General features: G+C 42.5%; 1 protein-coding gene across 19 annotated transcripts in view; it reads right to left on the bottom strand.

Moving 5' to 3' along the window:
* LOC122565203 (receptor-type tyrosine-protein phosphatase S-like) overlaps window positions 1–20931 on the bottom strand; it is a 479330-nt gene that overhangs the window by 121694 nt on the left and 336705 nt on the right. For 11 of the 19 annotated variants that reach the window (XM_087976126.1, XM_087976133.1, XM_087976129.1 and 8 more), the window contains 3 exons: window positions 16536–16729; window positions 7572–7598; window positions 6860–6977 (listed from right to left, as the gene is read on the bottom strand). The exons of 4 other annotated variants lie outside the window; for them this stretch is intronic. In XM_087976126.1, the coding sequence (XP_087832252.1) occupies window positions 6860–6977; window positions 7572–7598; window positions 16536–16729 (339 nt within the window). The remainder of the gene's footprint in view (window positions 1–6859; window positions 6978–7571; window positions 7599–16535; window positions 16730–20931) is intronic. 4 more of the 19 variants (XM_087976132.1, XM_087976134.1, XM_087976136.1 and 1 more) reach the window with 1 other exon arrangement.

Raw genomic sequence — 20931 nt, 5'->3', positions numbered from 1 at the left:
ACCATGCAGAACAAGTCTTAATAAAGCTGGATATCCCTCTGTGAATTGAATGGTGCCAGGATCAGTCAGCTATTGGGACTGAATCCAGCAACATAGCTGACGGACACCATTCTTCCACCAAGGCGATCTCTTATCTTCAGGCTGTTCTGTCATAGAATTTCTCATTTCTATCTGAAATCAATTAACTGCACCAAGGAACGATGTTACAGTTGTCATTTATTTAAACACACAGACAAAGTCAGCTTAAATCAACATTGATCTCTCAAGGTGCTGCTCTGTCCAGACCCGGCCCTGCGTTGCAAGTGCTGCAGTGTCTGGAACACCAGTTTTTTTCTGAACTCTATCATGAGTTTCTGACTGATGTGCTGCCTTTTCCTCTAGTTACTAGTATGCTCTAGTCTTCTGCCCTGGAGGCTTTACCCCATTCTTTCTCTCTGTGGTGCCTCAAAGACTTTGTCACTTGCTGGCTCCTCGAGATACATCAGAACGGTTGGTGCTGAATTACACTTGACCCTCTGTTGGGCTAATTTTGATTTGATTTATTACTGTCATCGGGGTACAGTGAAAAGTATTTTACAGGCAGATCATCCTACACAAATGCATCAGAATGCAGGATACAACGTTACAGCTGCCAGGAAGGTACATTAACATTACAGAGGTCTGTTCAAAAGTCTGATAACAGCAGAGAAGAAGCTGCTCTTGAATCTGTTTGTATACAAACCTTTATATCTTCAGCCCAACAGACGAAGGTGGAAGAGAATATAACCGGGGAGGGAGGTGTTTTTGATTATGTTGGTTGCTTTCCAAATGCAGCAGGAAGTAGAGATGAAGTCAATAGTGGGAAGCTGGTTTGTGTGATGGACTGGGCTGTGTTCACATCTCTTTGTAGTTTCCTGCAGTTGCCATTTCAAGTTGTGATGCATCCAGGTAGGATGCTTTCTACAGTGCATCTACAAAACTTTGTAATTACCGAATTCTAGTCTGTGAAAGTGTTGCAATTTCATAACTGTCCATCTTTATGATCGAAGTCAAAAGTGTTGCAATGTACGGACTTGTTTTGTTGTTCCTCCCACTCCAAATTACAAACTCAAAGGGAGCCAAGACCTGGTGAAGTGTTTCTCTCCCAAACTGAATTGAGATCAGCTTTGGACTTGCCAGCCACATTCAATAACTATCTGCACTGTGCAACTTGTTTCCATTTTTAACATCAAATTTGTCAACAGAGGCTTTGGGTCATTCTTCAACTTGCAAGCTGCTGAGGTCCACCGCACCAGAGGATATTTGACTGCACAGACTGAAGAACTCGGGCTATGACATTGAGGGAACATGCAGTAAATGATTGCGAGAGCTCTGTTACATTAAGATCCTCGGCTTCGCTGCAGCTCCAATCTGTTCCTGTCATAACCATTTGCTGGCAAAGCACCAACAAGCCAACAGCCAGCCAGCGTCTGACTGCAGTCATTACCTGAATGTGTTCACCGTTTCCAAACCACAATGTGCGAGTCAGCAACAACCCCACAAGAGCACAGCCTGGGGGGGGCATATCTAAATCAACACTGTCCAGATGCAACATGGGCTATAGCTCCAGGCAGACAATATGCCGGCAAGAAATTAACTCGTGCCGATTTCAATCTCACGACGGTGAACAAATCAATGACGAGGTCAACAACTTGTATCATGATTGTGTGCACGGGTACTTCATTTATCCAGATACTTTATTGAGATGGAGGAGAAAGAAAAGGTAATGGGTTAGAAAATAATCAAGGAAATAGTGATTTGATGTAATTTATTTTTCTTGTGTTTTTGTTACCTAATGTTCTCGTCACCTCTTTATATTCATTCAATTGGAAGGCTGGGAGGGGGGGGGGGTAAATGTGCCCTCTGATGAGGATTGGTGTAGCTGTGCACTGACTGAAGGGGCAAAGATGGGCATTGAGTGGAGTGCAGGTGTGCACTGACTAGGGGTGCAAAGGTGGGCACTGAGTGGGGGTGAAGGTAGGCACCTGACTTGGGGGGGGGGGGGGGAAACGGGACAGCAAAAGTGTCCGCTAACTTCTGGGGCAGAGGTGACTATTGATGGGGGGGGCGGTGGGAGGAAAGGTGCTCACTGACTGTTCACTGCTGTGTCACATGGGACTGAACAACTCATATTGCCAGGATACTGAGGTGAAACCTGTTCTCCGTATGGGCCACACTAGGGCAATTAACAGTAGGGTGTCACTGCACACCAATTGGAAGGAAAAGAAAGCCATAGTTTCTGCACCAATTGATTTTAAGCAATTCAATTGCGACGCCTGCCATTGTTCAATAGCATTCTGGTCTCTCACACAAGTGGAGTAAAAGAAATCCAGGTGAGGTTCCTGTGGGCACCTCACATTCCCCACCCTCCACCCCCTGTCATCAACAAACAGCAGCAGCTGTAGGAAGGACAGCAGTGAAAGGAAAATGGAGGAGGAATAGATCACACCGAGTGAGCTGAGTAAAAATTAAACACAGAAGGTTGCGCTTATCAAAGGGAAAAACGCATCTCGGTATAGATTAAGACTTACAATTAAGTTAAAATGTTTTATTGGAGACTTGAGCAAAGTGACAGCATCTACTATACAAACTGACACTGTGGTCATTGGGATTAAATCACTGTCAGTATTGAGCATTTGTTTTAGAATAGCAAATTACTCAAAATGAATGGGGATTTGGACTAGAACGTTCCTGTCTCAGCGGTTTCTCAGTGCCTCTGTGTAATGATAAGCTTAGTTTAACATAAACTCGCCTGTTAAAATAATGTAAGGACTTCTAGTTACATATGCATGTGCACATACAAAGAGCTTTTTATATGTGTGTATACACAATATATGTGTAAACTACTTGATCTTCCACAGACTCTCACTAATTTCTGCTCCTATGTCTTATGATCTTATAAGGAAGAATTATTTGTTTTCTGATAACAAAAAAAAAGGGCTAAAGGGTGGGGAATAACTGTTTGAGAATTTAATTAGTGTCCAATTGAAAGTCATACCTGCTGTCCTAATTTTTGTCTTTGCTTTATAAATTCCTGTCAGTATTAATAATCAGAAGTGCTAAAGTCACCTTATCGTGCTGTAATTACACACTCCTGCCAGTTGTGGCATGCACTATTACCACGGTGAGTGGATTAGGGATATAATTACAGTGCACAAGTTAAACATTGACAGTTTCTATTATACATGCTGTCTCCGAAATTTATAACAAAAAATGTTCATAGGAAATGCTCACAAATGCAAGAATATATTATATTTGAATTAGGCCTTTTATTGATAGTAACCTACCTACAGTGTAACTTCACAGCATTTAGCATCATAAACTGTCTTCTCCCTTCAGTTTTCATATGGTATTTTCTTTATTTCCCACACACAACACCGCTTGTATTTTGCTCAAATCAAAATACAAACATCCAGCTAAAATGTGGAACTGCCATCAGTAACCAGGGAACAGAATCTATGTTGCTTTAATGTCAGGTCACAACACTTCAATGTTCAAGTTGCTTTAAATTCATATCTATGACTTTGCCAGTGTCCCAATATATTGTGGCTGGTGCGGAGGAGATGGTGGGGTGTATACTCTTAACAGCTCTGTTTCTGTACATTAAAAGTACAGTTGGTCATGCGATCCAAAGAATGCTTAATGAATGCATTCTCCCAATTCCTCTCTCAGCCATTTTATGTGAGGTGTGGAACTTCATTTGGACCTCTACTGAAACGACTGACAGGAAATATAATCTCTTTCAACCTCTTCCATCAGGCAGAAGATACAAAAACTTAAATACAAATACCAACAGGTTCAGGAGCAGCTTCTTCCCCACTGAATGGACCTCTCAAAATTCAAGTATAGCGTTGATCTTGCCTTTTGTACACCTCTGCAGCTGTAACTCTGTATTTTTCGCTCTGTTTAATTTTTGTGTCTCATATGTCATTGCTGCAGGCAAAACAAAACTTTTCACTGTACTCAGGTACATGTGACAATAATAGACCAAATCAAAATCAAAATGTTCACATAGTAACACCACAGCCTCAAGTTTCCTTCTCTTGGTGGTTATGAAACCATGCCTGTCCCCTCATGTTCCATCTGCTCATTCTGTTACGTCCAGCCACCTTCTTGATTTTCCTTTCCTTGGTCTGCTCTCTGCTGTTTTCCAGGCAAAAACAACTCCCAACAGTGATCCTTCTTTCTCATTCTTCCCAGTCTCATCAACTTTTCTTGTGGAGCCGCTGGAATAGGATGGGGCTAGGCAGGAGGGCTCAAATACATTATAAATTCCAGCACAGAGCTGATGGGCTGAATAACTCTTACATTCTATCCAATTTGATGCTAGAAATGCTGTGGTGGTAGAGGAAGGGAACCATTACATTAATGTCACACATTGGACCCTCTGGTGGTACTGCCTGCAATACAAAATGGAGTCGGAGAGTGGAAGCCCAGTTTAAAGCAGACTGCATGCTATCATGACAATTATAACAATTGCCCAGTCAATATTTTGGCAGATTTCCAAACTTTGCTCCAACATTGGACCTGCTCAATCTCACTCACTGCTTTGTCCTTCTCTGTGATTATTGAGAGACCTTCTCAAAGGACAGACATCAACATGCGTGAATTTGTCAAAGCCTGCCGAAAATGCATTTTTAAAAGAAATTTAAATCAGGCTGCGGTGTACAGAAAAAGTGACAACTTCACCTGTTCAATGCACCTGCCGACCTGGGATCCCACCATTACACACTGTAGACTGCCCACAACACGAGGTGATGGTAAGGGAAGGCAAGTTGGTTCTGGATGAAAACATGAGCAAATTCTCAGCAAGAGAACATTTCTCACACTTACTGGAGAGCTGATGGTTTGAAGTGATCCAGTTACTTGGCTCCATGCCAGATAGTAACCAACAGGGTTCTCACAGCAGGCGGGATAAACTCCGTCAGCAAGACATTTCTGATAACAGCACTACTTGATGACTGCTTAACATATTGGTATGACATTCCTCTGTCTGCTATGTTAATGCAGGCATTAATCTGAACCTCCATTAAAATAACTGGTAGATGAACGTCCTATGAATGCTGTAGGTATCCATTATTCTGATCCGACGGTAATTCCTAGGGTATTGTTCCTTTAATTAATACATAACAAAGCTCAAGTTCAAAGGATCAATTCCGCACATTGTGCCTGCTCTCCACTACTGCACCAAGGAGAGCAGTCTACTCTCCAGGAAACAGGACAGATGGTCTCTGTGGAATATTTGCAGGCTGTGATGCAAACATTCCTCTTTTACAGCTCTATAAAACATGAGGATTCATTGCTTGCTTGTCTCCTGCACATATGCAACAGCAGCCCAGCTGTCAGTCCTGTGCTAACTTCATTGGCAGCAGGCAGATTGTAAGCCTCCCCTCTCACTAAACACCTCAGATACACACACACTCACACAGAGACATTAACAGACGTGCGCACAGGCATGCAAAGGAACACACACAGACACAATATTAATAAGAAGGTTGTAGCCCTTCTTCCAGGAATAGGAACGGATGTTGTTAAACTTAAAAGGGTTCAGAAAAGATATGCAAGGTTGTTGTCAGGTTTGAGCTATAGGGAGAGGCTGAATAGGCTGGGGCTGTTTTCCCTGGAGTGTGAGAGATTTATAAAATCACGACGGGCATAGAGTATGATGAGTAGCCAAGGTCATTTTCCCAGGGTGGGGGAGTCCCAAAACTAGAAGGCATAGGTTTAAGGTGAGAGGAGAATGACTTAAAAGGGAGCTAAGGGGCAACTTTTTATGCAAAGACTGGTGCGTGTAAGGAATGAGCTGCCAAAGGAAGTGGTGGAGGCTGGTATAATAACAACATTTAAAAGGCATCTGGATGGGTACACGAATAGGAAGGGTTTAGAGGGATATGGACCAAATGCTGGCAAATGGGACTAGTTTAGGTTAGGATACCTGGTTGGCATGGACAAGTTGGACCACCAGGCCTGCTTCTGTGCTGTACATCTCTATGACTCTATGACTCCTTACCTGAATCTAGAAACAGAGTAGTAACAAAATCCCACCTCCTCACTTGGCAACATATATCCTCAAGAAATATTAAATATTAACACGGGCCTACTTCAAAAACAACAACAAGATTATCATCCCACTTGAGAAACAGTAACAAGGAAATCATTCCTTGCCATGAAACTGTAATAAGACATTTCCTTCATAGCAACAGTGTCCCATAAACAAGTACAGAAATCAATCCAAAGTAGGTTAAACTTCAGATATTCACTTATCTATGCCTTGTGACTCTGTCCATCTCTCTCTCCTGGAGTCAACACCTCAGGAGCATTGCTTTCTCCCACTGCCCTAATTTAAGGCCTTCACCTTGATTTCAACTTTCCTCTCAGGCATTTATCAATACTCCTAAGGACAACGTTGAAACAAGTGGAGAGATGTTTGTTTGCTAAAAGATTTGCAATGTAAGTTCCTGACTGTGACACATTCATTGCTCAAGGCAATGAGTGGCTGAACCATGCAGAGCATGAAGCCAAGTTCAAATGCAGCTGTCGCTTGGGATGTTGTTAAGAAAATGTAATCGACATCGAAGCCTTCAAGGTAAGGACAGTAAAATTGGTTTCTATTCTTCGATGTTGCCCAATGACCCCTCTTAGACAGGTAACTGGTGAGGCCAAAATCGCCTTCATTGTGAGAAGGATGTATTCTGTTGACGCTAGCAGATGAGATTCATGGCTTATTCATAGTGAGCAAGGGAAAAGCACTGGAAAACACTACAATTAACAGAGGAGCAACTAAACAGCACTTTCCTGTATTGCTTCAACTGCACAAGTTCGAGACTGGCTGGCGACTGACCTGAACCTTTGGTGACTACAAGTTTCGGCTTGCTGCGCACACCATCACCCTTTGTTGTGTAGGCTGCCACGGTGATGGAATACGTTGTTTCTGGCTGCAGTCCAGAGATGACCATCTCCTAGTGATAGAAACACATGGTTGTGAGTGAGAATCTAAATGGGCGAAGTTCAAATACTTTAAACAGCTTCATGTGCAAATCAAAAACACACAAACCACGAGCCATAAGACATGCAAACCAAAAACTCAGAGCAGAATCCTTTTGCACAGATGCCAGGCCAGAAATCAATAGGACTTATCCCATTACAGAGACAGATTCTGCTGAAATCATTTCATGTTTCAGTTGCTAGCTCTGACTGGCAATCTGTAGTTAACCCTTGACCCCGAGATACTCTCAGGTCACAGGGCACAGCACCAGTTAAAGGTGTGGTACCAGGATTGCGTCGTTAGGGAATTCATCTTTTGTAGTGTGTGGATTATAGAGTGTCACTGGCAGATGAAAGAAAAGGGAATTATTTGGCTGGAGGTTCTAAAGTTTGGAAGCATCGCAATTAAGTGCTCGAAACAAAAAAGTATAAATTACAACAAAACATGGCAACCACGTTACACAAATCCAGAAAAAAATGATTTGTAGCATTTCTGAACATCAAGGAGAGGACATTCCACAGGATCAGGAGAACCCAAGAAAGCACAGCGAATCAGGCACTTTACTCACATATTCTGCAGTGTCGTCAGTCTCCCACTGAGTAACAGGAGGAAGGCAAGAAGAAAGAGACAAAAAAAAGAATTGAAGATGAGGGAAGAGTTTCGAGGTGGTTTTGCTTGGAACAAATTCAAAGAACACTGAGCCTTTCAAAATCCACATGAGAAAACAGAGATCATGAAAGGAAGTCAAATCCCAACATTCTCAATCAAAAGATGGAGCAATGTAACAGTGGGGGAATGTTTAGCTCTCTCTCCCCTGAAGTGAGCTGGGAGCTGGGGATGGTTGAGACACCTGAGGTGAACTGGTGGTGGGGTAGGGCTTGAAGTTAGTGGGGGCTGGATCAGGATGTGGCAGAAGGCATTCCATAGTTGAGGATCTGCTGGTGGTGTAGAACTGACCAAGAGCCACATGCCAGGATTGGTGGTCATGTGGGGAGATTGCAACCTCATTGAAGTGCCTGCTTTGTAGAGGTGGGCAATCTGCCCACTTTTGGGCACCAATTAGGTTAGTTTACCTACAGCGTGGAAACAGGCCTTTTGGCCCAACCAGTCCACACCGACCCTCCGAAGAGTAACCCATGCAGACCCATTTCCCTATGACTAATGCACCTAGCACTAAGGGCAATTTAGCATGGCCAATTCACCTGACCTGCACATCTTTGGACTGTGGGAGGAAACCGAAGCACCCGGAGGAAACCCACGCAGACACTGGGAGAGTGTGCAAACTCCACACAGTCGCCCGAGGCTGGAATCGAACATGGGACACTGGAGCTGTGAGGCAACAGTACTAACCACTGAGCCACCGTGCCGCCCATAATTAGAGGTGGGCTGCTTGGATCCGGGTTTGGTTTGGCAACCAAATCACTCAGAGTTGAGCTGATTCAAGCCCATTTGTCATTATTGGACCAGCATGTCACCACTGTGTTGGATCAGAACGTGGCATCTGGCAGAGACAGACCAGATTAAGACCTCCCTTCTTCAGGGACTTTGGCATTCTTTGGCATCAATATCAAATGAGGAACAGACAATCATCCGCTTGATTTCCACCCTGTCCAATCCCTTTTCAAGAGAATTTTGGGAGGTAGGTAAAGCAGACAGCCAATCTGCTCTCCCACATTTTGTTTTATGGTCAAGGCCAAGTTCAACTTCAGTGCAGAGGGAGAGAGAGAGAGAGAGAGAGTGTGTGATGTGAGAGAGACAGTGTGTGTACAGAGGGGGGCAGTGGGGGAATGTTGGACAAGATTACAAAATTCAGAGTAATTCCTTATCTGGCATGTTTGAGCACACACTCACGCACACACACACAGTCTCAAGATATAAACATTCCATACGATGTAGAAGCAGAAGTAGGCCATTTAGTTTATTCAATATGTTCTGCCAATTTGATGGAATTATGCTGATCTATTATCCTCGACTCCACTTTGCAGTCTTTTCCCCATAACCCTTGATTCTTTTACAGATCAAACATCTGTCTGTCTCAGCCTTGAATATACTTAACAACCAGCCCTCGAGGGGAAAGAATTCCATGGATTCATGACTCTCAGAGTAGATATTCTTCCTCAAACCTGTCCTAATTGGATGACCCCTTATTCTGACTGTACTCTGGTCCTAGATTCTTCCACAGTAGGAAACAACCTCTCTATATCGACCCTGTCATACAGTCTTAGTAAAACTTCCCTCTTTTTTGATCCATACCCACTAAAACAAAGGCAATATTCCATTTGCCTTCCCCGATTACCTGCTGAACTTGTGTACTAGCTTTTTGTGATTTATGGACAAGGCTCCCAAATGCTACTGTGCTGCAGCTTTATGTAGACTTCCTCTATTTAAGTAATTTTCAGCTCCTCTATTCTTTCTGTTAAAGTACACAACCTCAAATTTTCCCATTTTATATTCCATCTGTAAATTTTTGCTCAAAAGCTTAATCTGTCTATATCCATCTCCAGGCTCTGCGTCAAGCTCACCACTGGCGTTCCCAGCTATTATATGTCATTCACGAAGTCAGCAATAGTATTCACTTCATTTAGGTCATTAATATACAAGTAACTAGGACCCCAGAACTGCTACCTATAGCTCACCACTATTTACAAGATGCCATGTCCTCTCTGTTTTCTATTAGTTAGCCAATCCTCTATCCATGTTAATATCCAACCTCCAGCACTATGGGCTCTTATCTTATTAAGTAGCCTAATGTGTGATTCCTTATCAAAGCAACAAAATCTGGAAATCCAAGTATATCAAATCCATTAATTCCCCATTATCTAATCTGATTAATTCCTCCTCTAAAGATTCTAATACATTTGCCAGAGATAGAATTCACCTCATGAAAGCAGTCTGGCTCTGTTTGATTATATTTTGATTATATTTTGGATTGGGAATTTGAGGAAGTTAGTGGCAATATCTTGGGGACAGTAGAAGAGGTGTTGGACTATTCAAATGAATGAAGGTGGATAAATCTCCTGGTCCAGACCAGATATATTCAAGACTAGAGGCTTGAGGCTAGAGAAGAAATTGCAAGGCCCTGGCTGATAGTTTTGCATCATCATTAGCTATGGGTGAGATCCTAGAGGACTGGAGGGTAGCGAAAGTAATGCCCTTATTCAAGAAAACCCTGGGAACTATAATCCAGTAAGTTTAACATCTGCAATAGGTTACATACTTGAGAAGATGCTGAGGGATAAAATATACATGCATTTGGAAAAACAGGGTTTGATTTGGAATAGTCAGCATGGCTTTGTGCGTGGGAGATCATGCCTCACAAATCTGTTAGAGTTCTTTGATGAAGTGATCAGAAAGGTTGACGAGGGCAGGGTGGCAGATGTAGTCTATATGGATTTCAGTAAGGCCTTTGATTAGGTTCCATATGGGAGGCTGCTCTGGAAGGTTCTGGGGGGAAGGAATCCAGGGGGAGTTAGCAAATTGGATACACAATTGGCTTGATGGTAGAAAGCAGAGGGTAATAGTGGAAGGATGTTTGTCGGACTGGAGGCCTGTGACTAGTGGTGTACCTCAGGGGTTGGTGCAGGGCCCTATGCTGTTTGTTATCTATATAAATGATTTGGATAAGAATGTACAAGGCTTGATTAGTAAGTTTATAGATGAGACAAGGATGCTGCCTGGACTCAGTTGTCTGAGTTATAGGGAAAGGTTAGACAAGCTAGGACGTTTTTCTTTACAGCATAGGAGACTGAGGGAGAATTTTATCGAAGTTATAAGACCATGAGAGGCACGGATAGGATTAATGCACTCAGTCTTTTTCCCAGGGTTGGGGAATTGAGGACTCGAGGGTATCAGTTTAAGGTTAGAGGGGAAAGAATAAAAAGGAACCTGAGGGGCAACTTGTTTTACACAGAGGATGGTACGCATATGGAATGAGCTGCCAGCGAAAGTGGTTGAGACGAGCGTTTGGACAAATGCATGGATAGGAAGGGTTAGAAGAATAAGGGCCAAATGCAGGGAAATGGGGTTAGCATGGATGGACATTTTGGTCGACAAGGATCAGTTTGGGCCAAAGAACCTATATCTGTGCTGTAGGTCTCTCTGACACTAAAATAGGAGGTATTGTGGACAGTAAGGAAGGTTGTCAGAAATTGCAGCAGGACCATGAGCTCTGGGGAAGTGGGCTGTGGAATGGCAAATGGAGTTTAACATAGATAAGTGTGAGGTCTTGCATTTTGAAAAGTCAAATCCAGGTAGGGTTTTCATGGTGAATGGCAGGGCCTTAGGGAATATCGTGAACAGAGGGACCTCGGATTTCAGGTGCACGGCTCCCTGAGAGTGGAGTCACAGGTAGACAGGGCAGTGAAGAAGGCTTTTGGCACACTGGCCTTCATCAGTCAGGGCACTGAGTTAAAGAAGTTGCGAAGTTATGTTGCAGTTGTACAGGACATTGGTGAGGCCGCACATGGATTATTGTGTTCAGTTCTGGTCACCTTGCTATAGGAAGGATGTTACTAAACTAAAAAGTGTGTCAAAGAAATTTACAAGGATGTTACCAGGTCTGAACAGTCTGAGTTATAGGGAGAGGTTGGACATGCTAGGACTTTTTTCTTTAGAGCATAGAGGAGGTCTTATAGAAGTGTATAAGACCATGAGAGGTATGGATAGAGTGAATACACTCAGTCTTTTTCCCAGGGTTGGGGACTCAGGGACTAGAGGGCATAATTTTAAGGTTAGAGGGTAAAGAATAAAAGGGAACCTGAGGGGCAACATTTTTCTCAGTGCTGTAGGACTCTATGACTCTATTTGTACATGCTCTGCTATTATATCCTTTGCAATGGACTGTAACAAATTCCCAAAAGCTGACTGGCCTAGACTTAGCTTTTTTCCCCTCCACTTTTTTTAATAACAGCATTAGATGGGAATTACAAACCAGTTAGCCTAATGTATGTAGTGGGGAAGATCTTTGAGTCTATTATCAAGAAAGGAATAGCCATGCATCGAAATAGAAATTATCCCGTTGGGCAGATGTAACATGGGTTCATGAAAGGCAAGTCATGCTTCACTAATCTTTTGGAATTCTATGAAGGAATTATGACCACAGTGGACAATGGGGACCCAGTAGATGTGGTGTACCTAGACTTCCAAAAAGGTCTTCGACGAGGTGCTGCATAAGATAAGGATGCATGGTGTTACAGGTGATGTATTAATGGATAGAGGATTGATTGACTAACAGGAAGCAAACAGTGGGGATAAATGAGTGCTATTGTGGTTGGCAATCAGTAACCAGTGGTGTGCCTCAGGGATCAGTGTTGAGACCGCAGTTATTCACAATTTACGTAGATGATTTGGGGACCACATGCTATGTGTCAAAGTTTGTAGATGAGTGGTAGACCAAAGTGTGCAGGGGACTGTGAAGCTTTGCAGAGGAATATAGATATTTTAAGTGAGTGGGCAAAGGTCTGGCAGATGGAATACAATGTGAAATAAATACAATAAATGTGAAGTCATCAATTTTGGTAAGACCTACAATAAAAATGACTATTACTTGAATGGTAAAAGGTTACAGCTCACTGCTGTGCAGAGGGACCTGGGTGTCCTTGTGCATGAATCACAGAAGGTTGGTCTGCAGGTACAACAGGTAATTAGGAAAGCAAATGGATTTTTTTTGTCCTTCATTGCTAACGAGATGAGTTTAAAAGCAGGGAGGTTAAATTGCAGCTGTACAGGGTGCTTGTGAAGCCACACCTGGAGTACTGCATGCAGTTTTGGTCTCCTTACTTGAGAACCGATGTACTGGCACTGGAGGGGACACAGAGAAAGCTCACTAGGTTGATTCTGCAGTTGAGGAGGTTGGATTATGAGGACAGACTGTGTAGACTGGGATTATATCGATTGGAATTTAGAAGAATGAGGGGGAATCATATAGAAATATGTAAAGTTATGAAGATAGACCGAGAGAAGATGTTTCCATTGGCGGGTGAAACTAGGATAGCCTCAAAATTAGGGCAGATTTCGGATTGAATTGTAAAGGAACGTCTTCACCCAGAGGGTTTTGAGTCTATGGAATTCCCTGCCAAGTGAAGTAGTCGATGCTACTTCCGGAAATGTTTTTAAAGCTAAGATAGATTTTTTTTGAACAATTAAGGAATTAACGGTTACTGTGAGAGGGCGGGTAAGAGGAGCTGAGGCCACAAAAAGATAAGCCATGGCCTTATTGAATGGTGGAGCAGGCTCAAAGGGCCAGACGGCCTACTCCAGCTCCTAGTTCTTCAGTTCTATGTTCTGGTGTGGATCGGCAGTTTCCCAAACTTCTGGGACTTTTTCAGAATATAAGGATTTTTGGAAGATTATCTCCAGTGCCATTGTTGTAGCTACTTCTTTTAATATTCTAAGATGCATCCAATCAGGCCCATTTGTTTCCTTAGCACTTTTTCCTCTAGTGATTGTTGTTGTATTTATTTTCTCTCCTCTTTGTCCCCCCCTTGATTCTTTACTATTTTAAGAATGCTATTAGCATCTTTGTGAAGGCTGATCCAAAGAATTTATTCAATCCCTCTGCCATTTCCTGGTTCGCTGTTGTTATTTCCCCAGTTTCAATCTCTAAATTCACCTTGGCCTCTTCTCTTCCTTTTTATGTATTCAAAAAAGTGCTTGCTGTCTGCTTTGATATTGCTTGCCAATTTATCCTCAGTTTATTTAATCTCTCTCTATTATATAGACACATGTACATATAGACACACACACACACAGATTCTCAAGATACACGTGTACAATGCACACACACTAGATAAGCAAACATACATTCAGAAATGTATTTGCATAAGCATGTACAGATACATACACACAGACAGGTAAGTATATATATGTAACAAATATTCATGCACACATACACTCTCAAATATACTTGCATGCATACACATGCACTAGTTGTTCATGTATATACACAGATGCACATACTCAGATTCACATGCATGCACTCATAAACATGTATACATACACACATTCAGATACATATGCGCAGAGATAAATGCATTGTCTTGGATGCCCCACTCGAATCCACAGCAAACACTCTCGCATGTTGATGCGGATACATACACTTTCATTCAGAAACCCGTGCACCAACATGTTGACATGCATATAGATTCCCAGAAAATGACTGTGAATAGTGATGATGTGTAATGTCTCCTCTAAGCTGCATGTGCATGCAGCAACATGAAAACCCTTGTGAAAGTCGGTCCTTATAAATTGCAGTGTGTGCAACTGAGCAGAAAGTCTTAAAAAGACCTCACGCTTAAATAAATCACTCGCGTATCCTCAATAAAGGGTAGGGAACATTGGTGTGGACTTGATTCTTTGATTCCACCACTCCTTAGTCACTTCTGCTGAGGACAAATGTAACACCCTCTTTTTTCGTGTCAGTCGTGGCCAGTTAAGCTAACACAGGTTATGGATGAAAGCCAGTTGAGAGATTTATATTCTGTGATTTGACTCATACAGAGTGTGTTGGCTGCTGAGTGTGGGTGAGGTGGCGCCCCCTGGTTTGAGGTAACATGATCAATGCAACGAGTTTGACATGTCTCATCATGAGATCTAAAGTTCTATAGGTTATTCTAGATCATGTACTTGTTAACCCAATATGGGATTTTTGGTGCAGGGGACTTTGAGGCATGTCTGATTTTCATTGGCTAGAACATCACGTAGAAACTACTGACCTCATCACCCAAATGAGCTCGTCTTTCTCTCCTTCTCACTCGGCCAGAAATGTGAATTCTTAAAAATGACATATCCGCACCGCAATAAATTGTTTACAAGGATGTTACCATGAACTGAGAGGATGCAAATAATTGACAGCAATTAAATTGGAATTAATTTCTCTAGAAATCAAAAGATTAAATATGAACCTGACTGTGATCTTTAAGACTATGAAGGGATTTGAAGGAATAGAAAAATACATAGAAGATAACAGATCGTCCATCAGGTCTGGGAGCAACTTGCTTATGCAGAGAAGGATGAGGATGAAGATTTTTCAATGCTGCTCCAGGAAGTGGTCAAAGAGGTTAGCGTATTAACATATTTAATGGGAGACTTGACACATAAATATAAAGGAGAAGCTAACAGGGCTAGTTCAGGTTGTAAGGAGGAACAAGGTGTAGGTGGGATGAGAAGGTGGTGGTGGGAAGGTGGGATTGGAGTTACGGAGGTGGGAGATGGATTGCAGTGGTGAGGATGATTGGAAGATGTCACTAACATGGAAGAAGACTCTGGCAAGGTGTAAATACCAGAATAGACCAATCAGGCCCAATGATCTGCCCCTGTTGCACAGAATGTCATTCGAGGAATTCATGTTTCAGGTTTAATCAAAACAAATAACTGTATTTGGTAGAAATTGCATATCTGGCAAATGCAGATTTACTTTGCTAAAAGGCCTTATCCCACACATCAGATCTTTGAAAGGCCAGAGCTCGAAATAAACAATTTGCAAATGCTGCAGAGCAGACTATTTAATCATTCATTTAGTGATTAAATCTAACCCAAACAAGAGAAGACAGTGCACACTAACAGCATTACACACAAGTGATTAGATTGTGTCTCGTAGTTGGAGTTTCAATCGATTGATTAGAGGTTAGCATGCTGACCATTTAACTGTATGCATGGAGAAAGACTCTGAACTAAAATACTGAGGAACTTTACAGAACAGGGTGACTGGAAAGGGGTTAATTCTGTACAAATGGAACAAACAAGTTTCAGTCCATTTGAATCCCATTTGATGGGAGCAAATGGAGAGAGGTTTAGTCCACTTTATTCTACATGATGGGAATGAATGAGAAATTGATTAGTTCATTGATGCTCCTCACAATGGAAGCAAATAGGAAGGCATTAGGTCGTTTGCTCACTACAAGTATTCTGGAGCAGCAATGAACTCACTGAGATCAACCATACCCTGCTATTTAACTTGATAACTGAAGTGTAAATGGACCGTCTGCTTTAAGATGAGTTTGGGCCATCTATTCTACTTAACGGTGTATTCCATCCTGCAGATGCTTATCGGTGGCACTCTGATTTGCCTGATACCACGAATCGCTAGCGTGGGCATCCCTCACCTCTGGAAGCACCAACACCACCCCAACAGAAATGCACAGCATTGGAGGTATCCAGTTATCACAGTATGTCTTGTGAAAGAGCTACCCCCATTCGTCCCAATTTCTCTCTCCACAGCCTTGCACTTTTTTTTTAGTATTTAGTCACTGAATCTGCTTCCATTAGATTTTAGGCAGTCTATTCCCAAACGTAACAACTGGCTCAGTAACTAAATGTCTCCTCTGTCCTATTTTACCATTGTTTTCAGGTAGCATATCATGTGATGTCACAGTAAGACTTTCACATACACAGTGGAACATTTCCTTCCTATATTACATACATGGCGAATGTTTCAGTCAGTTGTGACTCTTTTTAGCAACTGCTACCATCAACCCACAATTGTTATTGGGACAGCAGTACCAACAATCATTGCATTCTCATCTTGCTTCCTAACCTGTGCGTCGGCAAGCATGACGTCCTTTATCAGCGGCTGTCCCCTGGCCTCTCCATCCACCACTTCCACATAGTGCACCTGATAGCCTCGGATCTGGCCATGCTGTTTACTCGGGACAGGAGAGCGCCACATTACCTTCAAAGCAGTGGAGTTTAATGCTGCGACCTCCACTTTACGGGGTGGAGCACTGGGCACTGCAAGAATAACAATTAGGGCATCAGAAAGGAAAAATAAATGCTGGCTGTTTACATAAGATGACTGTAGAGAATTTTGGAGTCAGCTGTCTGTCTCATTAAAAGGTCAAAAAGCCTTTGAGACTCCAAAAATGAATCAGGAATAATGGACAACTCCTGAGGAAGACCCTTACAAATTTATCCCTTACATCTTGCACAACAATACCATACCCTAGTTCCCAACTGAGCAGGGAACAATCGAACTGAAACGTCGATTCTCCTGCTCCTTGGATGCTGCCTGACCTGCTGCGCTTTTCCAGCAACACATTTTCAGTTCCCAACTGAGCACCTGATTTAAGTATTAAGGCAGGATCAGCAGAACTAAACTGTTCAGTGGAACAGAACTATATCAACCCTTCAGTGGTGGTCCTCTATGCTGGAGAATGGAGGATTGAACCTGCACAGATAGATCTTTATAACTGATCTGCATATAGGACAGAGCCGGGTTCATCTCTCAGGTTCTGCCAAGTGGGCATGAGAAAGCCAGGAGCAGCATGAAATGGAAGCAGTTGGAATAAATATACACAACTTTCTCTCAAATATTGGTCATACATCATGCCTGTCCGCATGGTCTAAATCCCTATGAAATAAATAAAAATGTGGAATTAGTTTTTTTAGATTAGATTACTTACAGTGTGGAAACAGGCCCTTCGGCCCAACAAGTCCACACCGCCCCGCCGAAGTGCAACCCACCCCTACCCCCTACATTTACCCTTTACCTAACACTACGGGCAATTTAGCATGGCCAATTCACCTGACCTGCACATCTTTGGACTGTGGGAGGAAACCGGAGCACCCGGAGGAAACCCACGCAGACACGGGGAGAACGTGCAAACTCCACACAGTCAGTCGCCTGAGGCAGGAATTGAACCCAGGTCTCTGGAGCTGTGAGGCAGCAGTGCTAACCACTGGGCCACCGTGCCGCCCACGGTGATAAATCCCCAGGACCTGATCAGGTGTACCCTAGAACTCTGTGGGAAGCTAGAGAAGTGATTGCTGATCTTCTTGCTGAGATTTTTGTATCATTGATAGTCCCAGGTGAGGTGCAGGAAGTTGGTGATGGTCAGATTACTTTTGATAAACAGCTTTAACAGTGTGGAATCAGAGCCTGTTTAATGACTGGGCATCATAATTTCTTGAATTACTTTTATTTTTATTAGGTTTATTTTTCTCAAGTTTTCTGATCGTGGCTGGGGTTAGGTGTCAAGTCAACAGCCGCTCACTGCCACCTTGTTCGATTGCATAACCAATGGCAGGCTAACTGAATGCTCGATCAATATCAAGACCAAACCTGACTCTCTTCATCTGACATCCAGGCAATTCAGATGATGACCTATTAGTCTTTGGACCTTGCTGAGCTAACGTCAGATGAGTTCAGATGGAGATCAAACCTTGGACTATACTGGTCCCAGTTCCATGACTAGTTCCATCCTTGGAGCTCAGATCCTCTCTGATAATGACGGCGGCCTTTGTGTGGAGCCGCAAAAAATGGGGGAGATACTAAATGAGTAATTTGCATCAATATTTACTGTGGAAAAGGAAATGGAAGATATAGAATATGGGGAAATAGATGCTGACATCTTGCAAAATGTCCATATTACAGAGGAAGAAGTGCTGGATATCTTGAAACGCTTAAAGGTGGATAAATCCCCAGGACCTGATCAGGTGTACCCTAGAACTCTGTGGGAAGCTAGAGAAGTGATTGCTGGTCTTCTTGCTGAGATTTTTGTATCGTCGATAGTCACAGGTGAGGTGCAGGAAGACTGGAGGTTGGCAAACGTGGTGCCACTGTTTAAGAAGAGTGGTAATGACAAGCCAGGGAACTATAGACCAGTGAGCCTGACCAAGATTTACAAGGGTTTGAGTTATAGGGAGAGGCTGAATAGGTTGGGTCTGGAGTTTTTGAGGCTGAGGGTTGACGTTATTGAGGTTTATATAATCATGAGGGGCATGCAATTCTGGTCTCCTTCCTAACAGAAAGATGTTGTGAAACTTGAAAGAGTTCAGAAAAGATTTACAAGGATGTTGCCAGGGTTAGAGGGTTTGAGCTACAGGGAGAGGCTGAACAGGCTGGGGCTGTTTTCCCTGGAGCGTCGGAGGCTAAGGGGTGACTTTATAGAGGTTTACAAAATTATGAGGGGCATGGATAGGGTAAATAGGCAATGTCTTCCCCGGGATCGGAGAGTCCAAAACTAGAGGGCATAGGTTTAGGGTGAGAGGGGAAAGATACAAAAGAGACCTACAGGGCAACTTTTTCACACAGAGGGTGGTACGTGTATGGAATGAGCTGCCAGAGGAAGTGGTGGAGGCTGGTACAGTTGCAACATTTAAGAGGCATTTGGATGGGTTTATGAATAGGAAGGGTTTGGAGGGATATGGGCCGGGTGCTGGCAGGTGGGACTAGATTGGGTTGGGATATCTGGTCGGCATGGACGGGTTGGACCGAAGGGTCTGTTTCCATGCTGTAAATCTCTATGACTCTATGTGGTCATCTGAAACATTGAGCAGCAAAAACAAATCACCAGGAAGCTGGTAGCACCTCCCTTCTGGGGAAAGGTTTGGAAATGAAGGACAAAACTACAGAGAATAAAACAAACTCCGAATTCTGGATCACTGGAGGAGCCATTCATTTCTTCCATACAGGCTTTGATGAACCTGAACCATAATATGTGGCAAAACTCCTCCAGTTGTGAAATTCTTTAAAGTTGTGATTGAACCTTAATGGGATGTAACGTTGAGCAAACCCTGCAAAATTCGTCGATCTCACTAACTGCAAAGTGAATATTTCAGATGAACCACTTTCAAAGTGGATCTTTTTTGCCAATGGCACTTAGGACAAGGCTTATATGAATATGACCTTCAAAAATATCCCATTAGCAATCCATCTATCATTGATAATGGGACCTTTGTCAATACTATCTCGGTCACAAGGCACTGAGTAATACCAGCTTTACTGATGTCATCATCAGGACCATGTTTTAAAATAGTCTTTCAAAGGATAGCAACAGATCAGCCAAGTTGAGAGGGTTTTTGTTTTTGAAAAGAAGCCAATTCCTGCAAAAAGGAAAAGTTTCTGCAGTTACTTCAAGACAATGTGAAATTACCATGTTCCTTTCTCATCTGTTCTAAGTGGAAATTCCTCATGCAGCAATTTGAACTGGTGGATGGCATTTATCAGATAGAGAAACAATCTGAGGTTTTTGTTTGTTTAAATGGAACATAATCATTCAATAACAGTGTTCGAAATGTCAATGACTCTCTTGCCATTACTCTGGTTTATAATTTCCCCCACAAGTTTTTATTTCAATCTGTTCACTGATTATCCTCTCTTTGTAATTATATACTGTGATAATTGAGCTGGCATTATCCCAAAATGGCTTTTGTTAAGTTCCGCTACCTGTTGGGCCGAACAACAGCTTCACTTTTGTCTAGTTAAACACCGCATTGAAAGTTGTGCAGTGATTCATTTCCAATTTATTTTGTTGCTGCAAATACATGGTTTAGCAATAACTAAACTATTTCAATTTTCCCTATTTTCACTCCTATTCTCTAAGGTCGCAAAGTCCAGAGGAAGAAATGGCCATCAAAGCACTCCATTTAAACTACAACAATTACATTCAGAAGGAGGCAATTTGATTGACCTTGTCTGCGCCAGCTCTCTGATAGAGCAATCCGAAACTAATTTCACCGCCTCACACTTCTCACATAGCCAGCTATCACCAATTTAAAGGCTTAACCTAGTCTTCCACTTAACGACACCCTCAACTGTACGAGTTCTTTCTGCATAAAAAGATTTCCCCCAAATTATTGGCTCACTGTCTTAGTGAGTCCATGCTTGATTATTCTGTTGTTGGCCCGACACTAATCCATGGCTTCAATGTATTTCCTCAACTGACTGAAAAAACTATTCAACAAGCAGAACTCATTAGAGGGGACAATGCTGTAAATTGCAAATGTGACATGGGCAAACAAGGCATTCGAAACATTGTAATGTGATTCCTTTAGTGACAACAAGGGTTTGAGTAATAGAGAGCTGTGAACATTGTAAACGATCTCAAGAAATTTCATAAAATTTGCCACTAAACCAGAGACAGCTGACAAAAATACGGGTCAGAAAGGTTATTTGAAAAGGTGTAATCACATCCCCCTTGTTGTACTATTGT

This window comes from Chiloscyllium plagiosum, unplaced genomic scaffold (genome assembly GCF_037043375.1).
Source record: "Chiloscyllium plagiosum isolate Xiang-an unplaced genomic scaffold, Cpla_swu_hap1 HiC_scaffold_28, whole genome shotgun sequence".
Lineage (NCBI taxonomy): Eukaryota > Metazoa > Chordata > Chondrichthyes > Orectolobiformes > Hemiscylliidae > Chiloscyllium > Chiloscyllium plagiosum.
This window is presented reverse-complemented; position numbering and strand designations above follow the sequence as displayed.